The 18,749-nt window shown below is 32.8% G+C and overlaps 1 protein-coding gene across 1 annotated transcript in view; it reads right to left on the bottom strand.

Moving 5' to 3' along the window:
* LOC130444538 (facilitated trehalose transporter Tret1-like) overlaps positions 1-18,749 on the bottom strand; it is a 40,506-nt gene continuing 21,757 nt past the window's right edge. Inside the window, exons 2-3 of the mRNA XM_056779732.1 lie at positions 11,700-12,005; positions 1-6,946 (exon numbers count right to left, since the gene is read on the bottom strand). Of these exons, the coding sequence (XP_056635710.1) occupies positions 5,862-6,946; positions 11,700-12,005 (1,391 nt within the window). The 3' untranslated portion in view covers positions 1-5,861. The remainder of the gene's footprint in view (positions 6,947-11,699; positions 12,006-18,749) is intronic.

Genomic DNA, 18,749 nt, shown 5'->3' with positions numbered 1-18,749 from the left:
TAATGTCAGCAATATCTCGTTTATTGTTGTCATTTCCTATCATATCACAGTGATTAACTACTTATACGTTACAGATTATTCTTTGATCAAATAATCTTGTAGATAAGTTACATTGTTTTAAAAATATAATTATTCTTCTTAATAAAATAGTTTTCAATTTTTCCAATAAAATAATGATCAATATTTTCAATAAAATAGATAATAGTGAAGTATTTAAATTAAAAAAATCATTGTATTTTTGACTGAAATGTTTTGAAGCATAAAAAGTTATACATACAATCTAATGGAAAATGTGTAATTCCCAGATTATAAAATGAATAGATCTTCTAATATATTGAAATATGGAAAAATAACAAACACTATCTTATTTTGTGCACATAGGGATTAAAATTCAATACTGACAAAATTTTATTAAAATTTTTCATCACTGGTTACAGTTTTTTCTTCCAAGAATATACAACGTGATTCACCCTGTATATTTATACATTAAATTATATAATTATAAATAGGAATAAAAAATCTTGAATACTTTTACATAAAATTAATGAATGCTTTTACTATGGCACTACATAAATAAAATTAAATAAAATAAATCTAACTAAAAATAATACTGTAGTTCTAAACATATTACAATTGTCCGTTAAGTAATATATTTTAAGTGTTCTACTTTCTAATTATACAGTGATAAGCTAAATTAAGGAATATGATTATTATTTGGAAAATGTCCCAAATAAGTGGATCTATAGTTAGTTTGAAACTCTTAATAAGGCTTTTCAAAAACTCTGATCATGATCACAATGTTGAAAAATAATCTGACGCTCACTGTTTATTTAAACATTAATTATGGTAATTCCTTCAAGGCCCAATTTTACAAATGAGGGTTAAACCTCAAATGTAGGATAAGTGACAAACTTCGGATTAAACGTTACAGGCGGTCTGAGGGTACCTAACCTAACCTAAATATTTCAAATTGTTTACATTTTTACAATATTAAAAAGGTAGAATGATTGAAGATTTGATAAACTTTACGATGATGTTGAAGACATTATCAACATTGTCTTTGCGCCGAGAAAACAAGAATTTATTCGTTCTAGAGCGAATCTTCAATACGTTTTAATTTTGTTATGATACTATCGAAAACATAACCGTTTTTTTTATTTTCATCATTAAATTTATTTTCCAACTCCTCCCAATGTTTTTCCTTCCTCTAAGTTACCGCATCATTTTTTTTGGATTCGACTGTTTCTTTGCATTTCTTCACAAGGTTAACCTAAAGTACTACTTCATAGAAATTGCTCGATTTTTTTGGTTTTTTGTTCATAAACCTTCTTAAACGGATATCAAAAAAATTTTGGTTATATTTGTCACAATTGGCATAAAAATGTCTTTTTGACTGACCTGTAAAATAGCTATTTTGTTTATTCTTGGCTTAAACTATAGTTTAAACTTTGATCTCCAGTTTTACCTTAGGTTGTAAAATTGGCCCCAAGTAGTGTAATTGATAGACTGCTGATATTTGTAGGTTTTGTACTTTTTGGTTTATTGACATAGAAAATAGCGAATATTGGTAAATTGCTGCTAAATAATAATTATTAAATAGTTATTTACGTATGAATGAAAATATTAATGTGGAAACAAATGGTGTTAAAAGTATTGTTAGTACAGAAGCAGGTCTTGAAGTATTGTTTCTATGGAAGCAAACAACGATATTTGAAAATATGTCAAAACAAGTTTAAATGTCTTCAGATAGTGAATCAGACATTCCATTTGAAGTAAGACAGTCTGCAAATAATGCAGTGGGTAGTTTAATACCTGAAAATCAAGTAGATACGCCCTGGCCTACTAAAAATTTGAAAGATGAAGCCTATTTTGAAAATTTAAAAACATTAAAGGCGTCTATTTTGACGAAAAAGGATGTGGAAAGATTTATAAAAGAGGCTGAAGACGGAATATTTCTATTTGCAAAAGTTCGACTTAATTTACCATATGTTTATAATTTATTATTAAATAAATCTGTTATTTAGGTCGCAATGATAATAGGGATTGCGGGAGCCCGCAGGAAAGCTGAATTGACATTCCTATGAGAAGGAAACGTATTTGATGACGGCACCTTTTTTTTAAATTTACAATCTCAGAAAGCAAAATACATGTTATTCGCGAATTTGTGGTCACTGCTGGAAATATTGCTGGTGTCAATTTTGTTGACCTCAAAAAGTATAGAAATATTAGAGCTCCTGAAAAAGTATAAAAACATTAGACCTCTTGCTGTAAAGCACGACATATGTTTATGCGATATTATAATGGAAAATGTGTCATACAACTTGAGCGCATAAATACCATTGGAAAATTACTAGCAAAGATTACTCAGTACCTGGGTCTACCTAATGTTAAAGGATATACCGGACATTGTTTCAGACGCTCGTCAACGTCTCTCCTGACAGAGTCAGAAGCGGAAATTCTAAGCAACATGGAGAATGGTAATCCAACAGTGAAGTGGAGGGCTATGTTGAGGGTTCATTAGAAAATAAGAGAGGAATTCACAGCTTCAAATGAAATTAACATTTGACAAGAAGTTCAAGAGAATATTCACCCAGAAAATGGACTTACTTTAAATAACTGTGTCTTTAATAGTATTGTTTTCAATGTTTATAAATAAACAGGTACGTAAAGTGTTTACATAACTGATATATGGAGGTTATGAAACATGTGACGTTTCCTAATGTCAAGGAGTGACTCAAAGTATCACATTTGATAGGGGACTTAGATAAAATTCATTACCAACTAAAAAATTTTTCATAAACACAGAAAAACGATAAAGATATAAATATTGAAAAATTGAAATATTGAATTAAAGTAGTATAAATAAAAGGAGTCAGAACAATATCATTCATTTATCAAGATTCATATTTTCATTCTATTTGCCATAAATCACTATTTACAAGAGGATAGTAAAAAATTTCAAAATATTTGAAACAATAGATATTAAACTAACGAAAAACTAATTTACTACGCACTTTTTTGTGATCATCATGCTTTATACTTTTGAGTATTCATTCTAGAAATCAATAATAAAATTTTTCAAATAATAATCTCGTCCCAAATTTATACATTCACTATATACGCATCTCCTATATTGTTAGTAGAGTTATAGTATATAAATAGATATTATTTAAATTGACAAAAATGTGTAAGTAGCTTTCCGCTTTTAAGATTTCAGATAAGATTTGAGTATATTAAAATTGTAAATTTCATTAATTAAACGAATTCAACTGCCTTTTCACACTTCTTTAAACTATATTTTTAAACTTCAGTTTTCGTAAAGGCAAAAAAGTTTTTCTCTGTTGACTTGTATGTAGTAAAACCACAAATCGGAGTCAGGGATACAGAAAAACAAACATTTAAGTTGGCTATATTGATTTTACGAAAAAGAATACTAAGCTGGTTGCACTGAAGAGGTCAAAACATTGACATTATTAACAGATTTAAAGGAACTGTACCATATATTTAATACTCCTATATTGCTGATCCCTGTAAGTAAAAGTGCTGCCCACCAAGAGAGACAGCAACTGCATTCTTATATCTCTCTTATTCAGACTTGATCCGCTGTGCACAAACTGAGCGACTGTAGTAAGAAAGTATAAGAGAGACGCTCCATCCATTGGAAGCTTATAACACGGTTAAGCGGTATACATAATGAAAACGAGCATGACACTCTTAAGACGTTCATAAATGTCAAAGATAGATCAACTTGTTGAGAAACTCTCATAACGTACGCGCTCTTGACGTCGAAGTTAACCAACTTTCTACTTTTTAAGCGCTAATCGTCGCTGAACGTCAAAAACCTAACCTCACTTTTCTAGTGTAGTTTGTAGTTGCAGATATCCTGAAAAATGACTTCTCTCAGTAAAAGGCTGATAGAATTTGTACGTGCTCATGAGTGTTTATTTAATAAACATTCGGTTAGATACAAGAAAACTAAAATATGCCAGATTTATTTTGGGAATCATATTCCCGTTTGAAAAATCCGTGACAAGAACTGGTGATTAACTTCCAGATCTAATCGACAATAGGGTTTTCTTATTGAATGTTTTGTTGAGTGTCTGGTTAATAAGTTTATAATATAACCCCGATTCATTCATCTATGTTTGAAAAATTCGTCTGGATCTAGTAAAGTAACTGTAGATATATCTATTCAAATCGCGGGGTCTTACCCACCAACGCCGTGTCAAATGTCGCTTTGTATATATTTCTCTACACATTTCATACAGTAAAGTAAGAATATATTACATTATAAATGATTCAAAATCGTTAATCACCGTTCAAATTTCTTTATATACATTCACTTTTAAGGTTATGTTTACCAGCCAACCATTACTTTTATGAACGTCTAGAGCGCACCATATTCGCGTTCATTCTGTGCACCGCTTTGTAGTAACCATTTTTGCGTCGTGATTTGGAATCAAGCACGTTTATTATTTTTTTCATTTGTTATTATGAATTATTTATATATATATGTATATAAATATTATTTTAAATAATTGAAAATTATATTTTCAAAATGTTTAATTGTTCCGTTCAATATCTAACATCTATATATAGAATTGCGTTCGTGCGATTGCTCTATTTTCGGGCATTCACATAGCATTTCAAGTCTATATGACGGAGACAGATGTATGTATTTCTGCACTATTGGATCGTCTTCCTTTTCAAGACACCAAAATGCACGTTTCACTTATTATACGTTAAGTCTAGTGCGCATGATCGTGAATGGATTATCGGTAAACAAAATTCATTACAATCATAGCTTTCCTTCTGCAAATGATCTGATTCATTTCAAATTGAGCTGATAATATCAGCTCACCTGTTCTCACTTTGATATGGTGGCTCAAATGGAATAATAAACTGAGACACACGCATTCAGTTCATTGTATTCTAAACCAAAATGCACTAGTCAATACAAAAGTAGAATAAAAATGAATTCGCAAATCCTAACTACAAGTAAATATATCCTAAAACTTTTCAATCATTCGTCAAATAACTGAATTGAGTTATTTCCGCAAAACAAAAGTTGTTGCTGCAGCGGTAAGGGGTAATTCATCTGATTTGAGTAAAATTAAAATGGGACGTAGAATTGAATTCCGTTTCGTATTCCAATTTCTAGTCGAGTTCGTCAACGCTTGGACTATCCTATACCGAGGCTAATCGTTGGATTTGTGAGCAGCAATTCTTTTTACGTCAGGCAGGTTGCTGGCCTCACCTGACAACTCTCCTCCTTTACCCGAGATTGGGACCAGCAGTGGCAGTCATCTGGCTACTTTATCCACCCAGCAACCAACAACAGGCGGAAGAAGAAGAAGAAATTATCTGAGATTTCATGGGAAAGGAACGCTACTAATAGATAGATTTTAAGCTGCGAAAGGGAGGATCAATCAATATTTCATAAATACGCATGGCACTCATAACAAATTAAAGAATGTAAAATAATATTTACTCGGTAAACATCTAACAAACCGTTAGTCCACGCGGATTCATCATTTCCACTGTTTACCAATGAAAACATGGAATCGTAAACATGTATTGCTATTGGTCGAAGCTGTCGGAAGGCGTATGTACACAATTTCTTCGAAATATTACTGCTAACCAGGGTTTCTATAGTCTGCAATTGATATTGGAAGAACTATAGTCATTGCTGCCTCTCTTCATAGGCCACCCTTCTACTTACGACCATTAGGAATATAGGAGTATTACAAATATCATTTGTACCATCTTTTGCATTTTCTATTTGACTTTTTCCACACAATTAATTTTTGTCCTTACGAAAACCGAGCTTATTCTGCAATTTAATTAATACAAAAAATTATCTAATATTTTTCTACGCCTTTGCTTTTTTCAGATACGTATTTTTTAGATCTAAAATGAAACATACCACCGTACCTAAGAATATCTTGAATTTCACTAAAACTTTTCCCTTTAGTTTCTGGTACGAAAAGGAATACCATTATACCAGCTACGAAACAGTACAATCCAAAACACCAAAAAGTCTGCCCCATTCCCATTATTGAAGTTATGTCATTGAAGAATAAAGTTAAAAGAAAAGCTACTATCCAACTTGTACTAGTGATAATAGTAGTAGCAGTTTCTTTTACGTGTCCCGGAAGCATTTCTGCCGTAACTGTCCAAGGTACCGACATCCCGAAATTAAAAAAGAAGATGAAACACACTAAACTAGTTATAGGGAGCCAATATAATGGTTCCGTACTTACGCTAGTATATTCTAATAAATAGAAAAATATTCCCAGTGCTGCTAACGAAAAACACATTCCGAAACAAGAAACGACTATTAAAGTTCTTCTACCGAAGCGATCTACCGTGAACGGAGAAATAAAACTACTGGTTAGAATTATTACCGATATTATGAGTGACGATATGTCGTCGGATAATTGAGAACCAGAAGCCTGAAATATAAGTTGCATGTAGAAAAATAACGCTGAAAACCCGCACATTTCTTGAGAGAATACTAATAATAAACATATTATAAAAGCTCTGCGAACAATATTATCGGCGAATAAATCGGCTAAACCGCCATTTTCTTTATGATCGTTCAATTGGTCTTTGATGAATACTAGTTCTTCTTGCACAGCATCTTTGTCTTTTGATCTCAACAACATTAGCGATTTGGCGGCTTTTTCCATTTTATTTTCCGCCACCAAATAATACGGAGATTCGGGAGCTAGTAAAAGGAAAAGAAAGAAAAATATTGTTGGGAGCATCGCTATCATTAAATTGAACGCTTTGTAGGACATGAACGGCCCAGTTGAGTATACTATAAAATTTCCAGTGGACCAAAAGACGTTGATAGCTTGAGATAACATGCCTCTGTTATAGTCCTCTGCAATTTCTCCTACGTATATTGGTAATAAAGCATATCCAGCACCTAACGACATACCTAAAAAATCAAATACATGTAAATCTTACGCTAGGAAAAACTGATGCACGTCATAGAGTTACGATAAGGTCACATTCGAACAAGGTTGCCATTCTATAAAAGTACTATGATCGAGAAAATTTTGCATATTACTTTTTTGGTCGCGCTTTTGGTAAGGCTTGGATGATATTTCTAGCATAACAAAAAATATTATTTAGAAAAACTTAACAAATTGAATTAATATTTTGTGCTACAAAATTCTAAACATTGAACAATCAATTTTTAAATGCAAGTCGCTGATTTAAACAAATGATGCAGTTCGATGTGGGAGAATGTGCATTAAACTTTTACTTTCGTTTCAACTTAATAAATTCGAACAATTAATACAATGCTTCCACTTCGAATATCAATCCTCTAATTGGGAACATGCCAGGTTGAGTTTTTTTCTTTTCAATTTCCCAACGAAGTAAAACTTTTTTAAATACAGAAGGTGTCTCTATGTTCTAATTGAAACATGTCGTAACTTCTTGTTTTTTATAATAAATAGTATGGAGTATGATACATATCAAATTCGAGAATTGTTGAGACAGTTCAAAGCAGAAGTTGCAGAAAGAAAAATACTTGAAATTAAAGGGGAACACACAGTTAATTAGAGAACGATACAGCGTTGGTTAAATCGTTTTATTAGTGGAGATTTGACACTTGAAGATCGTACGGGCTCAAATCTTCCAAAAGTAAAAGAAAAACATCCTAGTACCAGTACTCGCCGAGTATCGAGCTCCTTTGAACATTCTAAAGATGCCAGACATCGCCATTTAAAATCATTAGATAATATCTATGAAAGTTGTCGAATTAACCCATATTCAAGCGAAACGTTTGCAAACAGCTCCTTGCCGTAAGATGATCGTTTTATTGGACGAAAAATGGAAAATCAGCAGTTAGACAAAGGACAGTTACCAGATCCTGTTGTAAATAGAGATGGATTCAAGTGAAAAGTCTTGTTGTGTGTATAGTAAAAGGTTTAGTGTACTTCAAAATCATTTCAGATAGTCTAGCTATCAATGCCGAGTTATATAGTGAACACCTGATGCGAATGAGTTTTTATTGGAGAAATATCCAGGTTTAGTTAACCGAAGGTGTGTATGGTTCATCATCTTTACATCCGTCCTTGTCCGACGCAGAGTTTCGGTTCTATGAGCTTTTTGCTGTTTTTATATCTTGGGTAGGGAGTAGACCTGACCCATGACCTTCTATACAACAGGCAAATCCCATATAACATCGAAAACATTTACAAGTGAAACAAAATAGAGGCAATAATCAATGGCATAACTACCGAAGAAATTCATGTAAACAATGATATTCGACAAGGAGATTCTATTAGCCCCGTATTGTTCAACATCGTCAACCTGAAAGGTTATAAAATGGGGAACAAAGGCGTCAAGATATTATGCTATGCCGATGATGCTGTCCTGATTGCAGAAGACCTACAGAGATTACTATCCAAATTCAACATTGTAGATGATGAAATTGTACAATACAAGATGAAATTTAAGTATCTAGGCTTAGAAATATCAGGATACGGTGATATCGAAGCGGAGGTAAGAAACTAAGCGGCAAAAGCAACACGAACCTCAGCTTACTTGAACGATACAATCTTCCGAAACAAATATATCGAAATCGAGACCAAATCCCGAATCTACAAGGCTGTCATCCGGCCTATATTAACATACACAGCGGAAACCAGACCAGATACATCGAACACAAAGAGAATATTAGAAACCACCGAAATGAAAATAGTGCGCAGGATCGCTGGCAAAACACTTCAGGAAACTTTATAACACCGAAGAAGCATAGAAGAAAGAAATAAAAAAAACTGAATAAAGCTCCCGGAATGGACCTCATCCCAAACGAACTTCTAAAATATGACGGTCGTGAGCTAGGTAAACATTTAAAAATTCTCTATAACCAAATTTTAGAGACATCGAAAATACCTACGGAATGGCACAAAAGTATAACTATTCATATATTTAAGAAAGGACAGAAAACGCACCTAGACAACTACAGGGGCATAACACTGCTGAATACAAGCATGAAACTCTTCACTAGGAAATACTTCAAACACAAATAACGAACAGGGAAGAACAACAAGGTTTCAGACGAAACAGATTCACGACCGACGCCATATTCATTATTAAACAACTAAAAGAAAAATCGTTCGATTTAATACACCAGCGTATGTCTGCCTCATCGATTTGACCAAGGCATTTGATAGGGTCTCCGACATCATAAATATACTGATATCAAATGAAACGCCAGACACCATCGTAAGAGCAGTCCGCAGTCTCAATACCAATAACACGACCAAAGTAAAGGCAGGAGGCACTTATACGGAAGAGATACCAACACCAGATACCCATTGGGACAGAATCAAAGAATCAGCTGGTATGCTACGCCGACGATGCAGTTGTTTTCGCGGAAACGCAGGACGACCTATAGAGACAACTACAAAAATTCTGCCAGGTCAGCCGAGCTATGAACATGACTATATCCACAGAAAAAACGAAAAGCATAACCTTCGCTAAAGATCCCGTACGATGTAAACTGGTAGTTCACGACAAAATCATCGTACAAGTTTCACAATTTGGGCATGGACCTGTAGAGTTATCACGACCCAGTGAAGGACCTAAGAAGCCAGATCAACAACTGCCATATAAGGCTGCTTAAGGCAGACAATATGGAAGAACGAATACGTGCGAAAGTATAGTAAAGTTAGGATCTACAAGACTTGTATCAAACCAATCATGACATACGGAATAGAAACCAGAGAGGAAACCAACAAAACGAAAAGTGATTGTGCATTTTTCTTCATTGTAAAATATTGAGCACTTAACTAATTCTCAACGTGAAGTAGGTAGGTAAAGGTCGTGCTTCGCGTTCCTAAGTGGATAACCGTACAATGATCTTTCTGAAATTGGAGAAGCGTGCTTATGAATTAGGCAAATGGATTCAAAGATGAATAAGGACGGAACAGTCAGTTCCTGCAGTGAGCCCTGCTGTTTAGTCCGAGTAAATATCTAACAGCTCTCTTTTGAAGGACATATCGAATATGCAACTCAATAAGGACATGATAGACTATTAAGGAGATAGATAAGTTCAGTTCTTGGAAAACTGCAAAGCATGAGGAACTTAATTTTTTAGATAAGGCGGCAATATGTTACTCCAATTTCAAGGAATTGTCCACAACAAGCCCTAAGAATTTTACAGATTCAACGACGTTAATGGTGATGTTATTTAGGTACGTTAGAAGGTTTAAGTCGATATGTCCACCGATAAAAGTAGAAAATGACCAATATTGACAACAGATATAACAAAAATATCACAGCATTTAGTGGTAAAATGAATATATGAAATGAGTATATCAATTCATCACAGTTGAAATAAAAGGTTATAGAGACTTGTTTTTTACATAAAAAGAGCAAAACTTGTATCCTGTTTAGTCCATTTTTTTGCCGTACCTTGCCCATGAATATTTCTTCACTGTGAATCAATGAATTCTTGCGTTACATTATTTAAACTTTCTTCTATACACTCAAATGTTCCAATTTCACACATCTGCTTCAGTGTCTTAAACTGCTCTTTGTAATTCTTCAAACTGTATTTCAATTTTGATTATTTGGCTATTGTATTCCGATAAATTTGATACATTACCATTTTCCCAGGTATTAAATTGTTTTTACTAGTTCCAGCTACAGTCCAGCCCGATTTTTGTTTGTCAAAATTACTAATTTCCACTGTAACAATGGAATCTGAAAATTCACTTGAAAACTCCAATGAATCTTCTAAGTATAATAAATTACCAGATGTTGCAGCATGAACATTCAGACTATCAACTTGATGTTCTTTGACGATCAAATCAGTGTCTACTATACCTGTATTTACAGCTTATGAATCTTCTCGGTTCATTATACAGTCATGAACTTTGTCATAACTGTGATCTTTATGAATTGAAGTAGACAATGAAGGCTGATGAGAGGTAGGAATTAGATGGGATAGCTTTATACTACAAATGTTTTCTATCGAAATTTGTACAATTAGTTTTCAAAAAATGATTTAACACAAGCGATAATTTGATGTTGAGTATCAGGAAAGCGTTTATGTTCATTTACTTTGACACTTTACATTCACGGTAAGTGACACATTTTTATTACACTAGCGCCACGATTGGTAAGTAACAGAACTAAATTTGTGTTGCCGAAATTTACATGACCTTCTTATTGGATGTTTAGTGGACTAGACTAAAAGGTAATGGCGGACGCTTGGCTAGTGTGCTCCCCTTGACTCAGCTGATGGGTCAGATACGATTCCTCCCAACTGAGGTGCCGGACTATTGAAAGTGACAAGCCATAGAGTGCCTGATTGGCGGAAGTTTACTGTAGTAACTTGGGGACAAATAGAATAAAATTTAAAAAGTCTACACTATGTTCATTCACTCTATTTTTTTCATACATTAGAACAATTATTTAATCATTTTAACTCTATCATATTTGTATCCATGACAATGAATTCGAACTTTATTCAGATTGTTCAGCCAATTATTAGAAAGTAAAAGTTCTTAAATGCCTAACTTCCCTTTAAATTCCTTTACCTATATGTTCTGAATATGTACTTTTTCATACTTGTTATCATCAGCATATATTATTTAAATAATTCTTGATAACAGGGTTTTCCAAACACGGGATACATATTTTTAGTAGTATGTAATAATAACACTTACCACCAAGAGTTCTCGCTACATAGATTGTATAGACGTTTTTTGCGAAAGCTAGCATATAAAATGAAGTTATCAAAGGTAAGGCGGACACAAGTAGAGCGTTTTTTCTTCCGAACTTGGAACAAATGTATGGCGCTGGTATTGGACCTATTATAGCTCCAATGGTTACAAGTGAACCAATCCAACCATCTTCACTAACTGTTATAGGTTTCGGCAGCGGATTTATGGAAGAATCGTTGGAATATAATTTTACGTAATTCGGCGAAGTCCATGATATTGGAACATCTACCGAGACTGCTAAGAAACCGACTGCAAAATAAGAAAATAAACTTCAATAACTAATAGACAATAGAAAGATTGTACTTTTCCCGGTAGTGCAGATCAAATATACGCCAAAATATTTATTTAACATTGGATAACATTTAGCACTAAGACAAATTACAATAGTCTAAGAAAATGGGTCCCTAAATATGAATTATGGGAAATAAATAATAAAAATAAATATTTAATATGAGTTTCTTTGAAGTATCCCAAATAAATCTAACAAGAATTTATTGGAATAATTCCCCGAGTAGTGGCGAAAAGAATAAACAAAAAGTGCTCCTTTCAAAATAGAAAAAAATTTATGTAGTTAGTAAATCTTTTAATTCCAGAAAAAAATGCTCATTTGAGGTTTTTTGCTGTACCTATATCTATAAAGTTAGGCTACCATTATACTAGGATGCTAGCATCCGGGATGCTGGCGTCTGGGAGGTTAGCGGGGCATTAAATCAAATGGGAGCGATTACACTAGGGATGCCAGCATCGGATGCTAAAACAGCCAACCGGAGGCTCGATTTTGTGCGTCTCGGTTTGGATGCTGAAATGCGATCAGCTGGTCGCTTTTTGCATTGTGGGGCATTGGTTCAAATGCGGCGCATTATACTAGGCTGCTAGCATCCGAACAGGCGCTCTATTTGACATATGCGCGCGCCTGCAGTTTGATCAGAGTTATGACTAGTTTCCCTAAGGGTGAAATTTGTCTCAGGAATCTTGTATCTTGTTTAGAGATCTCGCTTTGGATGTAGCCTAGAAGCTCATTGAAAGAAGGAAGTGACATTATAAAGTAATTAAAAAATCTTGTTTCACTATGCCTTTTTTTCTTAATTAGTAACATCAGCAACAACATCTCTTCATTCGTTGGGGCCATATTGACGACTGGCAAAAAATTAAAATAAAATCGCAGTCCGGGATGCTAGCATCCCAACACAATTTCCACTCAAAGTGGGATGCTAGCATCCCGGATGTTAGCAACCTAGTATAATAGTAGCTTTAAAGTGATTGCAGCTAAAGAGATGATAATTATAGCTTGAAAACATCACGACACAGAAAAAATGCGATTCTTCTTCCCAAAAAAATTAGAACATGTTTAAAAAAATATTTGGTGGTTAAAAATTAAATTTCAAAGCGTCTTATTCAACTTTTTTAAGACAATTGGAAAAGTTTCTCTGAAATTGAAATTAAATTCTTAAACGTTAGTCACTCTAACTCTATAAATATCAGAAAAAAATTAATAGTAAATTAGCAAAAAATTAAAAATTACGACTTTTATCGTAAGTTTTACCGTATTTCCAAAATTCAGATACAACAATTTCTTTCATTCCTTGCAAGATGATTGCAAAAAATTTTTAATAAACTATTTTGCACACTTCAAATTAACTTTAGGAGCTTAACCAAGATTTGGACTAAGATGGCAACACACAGGCAAGGTACCATCTCATCATTATATATAACAATTAAACGTGAATCGTTCTGTCTGATGCAATCTTTAGCAGTCTCTGTGAGATGTCAATCAAGTCTTTCAAAATATTCATCTAAAAACATTACCAGCCGCAGGAACTTTTCTAAATTGACTTTGCCTTCCATTATTGCTTTTAAGAAGTCATATATGCTTTTAAAATAATCTTGTTTGTTGTCCAAAACAAATATTAATCTTTTATTTCTCAAGACTTTTTCCTTAGGAGTAGAAATATGTCATGTTCATAATATTTGAGTTGTTGAAAAAATATCGAGTCTAAATTCGTATTTTCACATTCTTTATCATCTGGTGAGTGAGATCCCACAAGTAATTCATATTTAATTAAATAACACGTACCATTCCCACTTCCAGAAGTCAGTTTACATTTCGGGTGCCCTTTGAGCGGGATTGTTAATATTTGAAAGAGCTACAAGTCGCAGGGAGCCACGTCGGGATTATATGGAACAAATTTGGGCTTTGTTAACTGTTATGAGATTCGATGAATGTTATGGGGCATAGAAATGTTTAAGCAGCACTACTAGTCTAAAATAGAGTTACCAACCTCAAATTTGAAAAACCAGGATTTTAAGCTAGAAAAACCAGACAATTCAGTTTAGGACGCATTAATTGAGTTGCAATAGTTAAAAAAATAACCGGTGAAAACATGTGACTTTAGTTTGCAACAAATTTTTGAAACTTAGGTAAGTTATAGACTATAACTATTAGATATTAGATACTATAACATATAGTTACAACTAAGTAGTAATCTGACTGGATAGCTAGCTCTGTATGTCTAATGCAAGATTTGAGAAGAAGCGTGAATTTCAAAATTTGAAAACTCAGAACGCCGCTTAAAAACTATTCAGGACGTCCCAGGACACTACAAAAACTAGGACATGTCCTGGGAAAACAGGTTGGTTGGCAACCCTTTTTTTTTGATAATTCTGTTTTGTGTTTAGCAAGCTAAGTTTCTTAAATATTTATAATTCAATGTTGAAATGGTAATTATAACGAGGATTAAATTAAGTATCATAATTCATAGTTATCAGATTGAGCGGTCGGGAACCGTAGCGCACTTAAGTCTCCTAATAAGCTTATCGTGTCCCACTTAGAACTACCAAAGTTCGCTGTCCTTAGAAATGCTAATAATGCACCTTATTTTGAACCTTTCACCGTCACTGGACAAATATACTTAACGAATTACAGAGTGGAGAAAATGGTTATGTGAAAATCTGGACGCAGATTATAGATTAATGGCCTATAACTTTGATAGATAAATATTAAATAGCTTAGAGGCACACATTGATGAAGCCGATTCTTGGTGTTAGCTAATTCATAATGATGAGGTTGCTCACAAGATAGTATCTACGGAGACTAATGAAAACACCTGGCATGAGACAATCTAAGGAACACATAGATGACCCTTCTGTTTGTCTTACTAATCAGCACGGTCATTTAAGACGTCATCACCATGCTGTAGGCATGGAATGTCGTTGGTGCATGAAGGACAGAGTTGGTATTTTCGCAAAATTTCGGGAGTTGCAGTGACCCTTTAAATCAGTACCACTACCACATTGTTAGCATGAACTAACTTTTTTTAACATCTTTGGAGGTGAAGTGTTCTACAATCTTTTAGAGTATTTTGGCTGCCTTTGTTGTTGCATTAAGAGGTGGTTAGGTTAAGTATGTTACACATGCGCGTAAATCCCGGAATTTTGCGAAAATGCCGAGACGCCATGAAGGAAGAAGACACGGTGCAAACAACATCAACAGTGTCATCAGTGAGTGGCCAGCACTGAAACGTCTAAGGGGAAAACGTCAAAAGTTAACGACGTGTCTTCTTTTTTTTAGAATTATAATATTTAGAGACGGAGACAATGAAGAACAAGAACTTTTATTTCTAAAAACTGCAATAAATCGTACAGGATTATTAAATGAATTAATAACATATTTAAAATTTTTAATTGTATTATTTTATTTAGTTATCTTTAGGTTAAAATTGGAGCATCACATTCCATCGAGGGATTTTAAAAGATTCGAGTATAAAACATGAAAATAATACAAAAAGAAAAACTGTAGAAGAACGTAATTAATTCAAAATAAACATAATTGTAAATCGATTTTTGTGAATCAATTTTGTGCATGCGTTGATGACGTACCCAGGTCCTTCTTAAGATGCAATCACCCTATGTACTTTCCATATCAAAACACTTCAAAGTATTGTCTTATTGACACAACTGTTCTTTATATACACGCGGAAATTTAATCACGATTTGATTATATCTTACTGGGCTTCATTTGGTCTCTTCATCTCAAGTGTTTTGCGATTTTTACAATAGATAAAAATATCTTGAATGATGTATTACAAATGGAATCTCGAAAGATTAAGCTCTCATAAAGCAAATCGACTTCTCATTGAAATTTAGCCAAATTTATCAATTGTATCATTTTTGAATGGCTACTCAGTATGTAATTTTTTCGTTGTAATTATATACATTGTTTTAAAGATAAGATGCCATTCCATTGATGTAATTTATGGTAAACTTTTTCTTTCATTTGGAAAACAGAAAAGGCGCCGTGAAAACGTTAACACTGAGAAATTTCAAGTGATAGTTCATACAAATATTATATTTATTCAATATGAACAAGTATATTTCGTATTTAAATGTGGAATTTTTAGTAAAAATGCTCACGTTCAGTTCATTTGCGACAAAAATATCAAACTCGTGAGCCGCCATTTTTGTGTTCCTTTCATTATATCGGCAAACAATACACACGAGGGTGAGACGAGAAAATGACAAAACTGTTTAAGTTAGTTTTTACCATGTTTTTATATAAATCTGACAGATAGATTGGTTTAAATCCATATATAAAGAGACTGTTTTCTCTGATGGGTAATTATGGAAAATAAAATGTCATTAGTGGTCCATTTCACTAATGTTTATATATCTCTAAACGTGAAACCATATGTCAAATACAGTCCAAACTCGAAAATATGTGCTACCTAGAAAGCAAAAATCGTTTCTTTGACTTGATTGTGGGAATCTAAAGGTGTAATATAGGGTTGTGTAGAAAGTTTCCGATTTAAAAAAGATATTTTATATCTCTTATTATTTTTTATCCAGCAACACTATAACCTTGTTAACCCTTTGAAATGATGCCGTTTTTCTCCTCAAAACAAATTTGATCTTACAAGAGGAACTTTGAGTCTAGGAAACAGGAGACGGGGTTCTTTTTTTGCAATTTATCCTCTTACCTTATTGCGCAATGATGCGTAATACTCTCCTTTTATTTTTTTCGCATTTCCAACAGAGTTTATGAACATAATCACATGACAATCCAATAAAATGGTCGTAATCACTTTTCTCGTTTATAAAACAGTAGTTTTTGAATTTTTCGCAGCAGGTTCGCTCTTTACAGTCGACTCATTTTTCGTTGTAGGAATGTAGTGATAGATCTTGTTATGAATCGACATAAAAAATCAGACTCATTTTGCTTTAACCGTTAATAAGGCCTTGGAAATGTACATTCGAATCCGCTTTCGCACCAAAGTGAGTAAAGCATAGTGGTGCATTCGTTTACAAAATTATTTTAATTCGTGTTTTTTTTTCCGGGAGATGTGTGAAATGACACCTGCACAATTATTTTTTTTTATATTCTTCGCAATATTTCGAATACAAAAAATTCCTTACACTCACTTCCGTATCTCCAATCCATTAATGGTTATGAATTTTTTAAAATTGAAAATCGCCGAAATTTTCTTGAATTAAATAATATATCTAAAAAATCGAAATTTAATTCACGAATTAGGATTTTTGCCGATTTTCAATTTTAGAAAATTCATAACAATTAATGGGTTGGAAATAAGATAGTGAGTGTAAGGACTCTTTCGCGGTCCTCTCGTTTTTTTGGCTCTAGAAAATCGAAAAATCATCGGTGGATTTATGAAAAAAATATGGGTAATATCTCACTGGAGACTTTATATAATTTTATGAATTTACGCACTTCTTCGCATATAATCGTTAAACTTTTTTACAAAGCAGCAAACGCATTCATAAATATTTTTTTGTTAATCTACACAAAAAAACAAACATTTTTGAAAAAAAAAAATTAAAAATGTCTCTTTATTCATTTTTTATCTCTAACAGTCAGCCTTAGTAAGATATTATTTTTTGAATGGTGAAAATTTTCAATTTTTCAAAGTTAACTTTTAATATTGTACAATTAATTACAACAAGTAATTTTAAGAATGTTTTTGTTCATATAACTTTATTATTTACTTATGAAAAAGATATAAATGATTATATGTGAGAAAAGGTCAATTTTAAAAGAAATTGTTATTATTTCTAATTGTAAAAACATGATAAATAAAAATTTTTTAATAATTGTTTTTCAATTTGTTCGTTTCTAGGTGTAGATTATGAAAACAAATATATAACAACTTCATTTGATTATTTGGAAAAAAGTTATCAACAATTCTACGTGAATGAGAGCATTTTCATGAACATTTGAGACCTGAAACCAATTTAATTTTAAATTTTTTTTATTCCCATAATTTTTTTATTAAAAAAAAATTAATCGAAATAGGATGATTTTTCGATTTTCTAGAGCCACAAAACGAGGGGACCGCGAAATAAAATTACCAGACTTTTTTCATTCTAAATATTGTAAAGAATATAAAAAATAAATTGAATTTTTTCTCGTTTATTTAGTTTTTGGTTGTTTAAACGTCAAAAGATATCAAGTGTCATCTTACACTTTTATAATCAGGAACACCTCCCGGACATTTTTTAAAAATAATCACGAATTAAAATAATTTTGTAAAAGAATGCGCCACTATGCTCTGGTTTATTACGCGTGTATTGTAGTCAGTATTTATGTCAAATGCGTTCTGTTCATATGCCGATAATGTCTTCTATCTCTTTAATTTTAATCCGACGGTTGTCCAATATAGTTCTTCAAATATCAATTGCAGAAAACAGTTATGCGAGGATCAATCAATATTTCTCAAACACGCACTGTGCTGCCATATATTATCGGGTTTCACAACTATGCATTCACCTTTATTTTATATTTATATAGATTTCAATTTTCCAACAGCTCATGATGGTGAGAAAATATAAACGCGCCATGCTATACTGAAAAGCCGAAAAACATAGATCTGGCTTTCTGCTTTACTTAACTAACTCCTCTAGAAGAGATGTGTGATCAATTTTTGCCGCTACGGCTCTAAATTCTTTTTTAGATAGTATTTAATCATTTTTACGGTTATAGTC

The sequence above is a fragment of the Diorhabda sublineata genome, chromosome 5 (genome assembly GCF_026230105.1).
Source record: "Diorhabda sublineata isolate icDioSubl1.1 chromosome 5, icDioSubl1.1, whole genome shotgun sequence".
NCBI lineage: Eukaryota > Metazoa > Arthropoda > Insecta > Coleoptera > Chrysomelidae > Diorhabda > Diorhabda sublineata.
The sequence above is the reverse complement of the archived record's forward strand: the minus strand, read 5'-3'. Positions and strand labels throughout refer to the sequence as shown.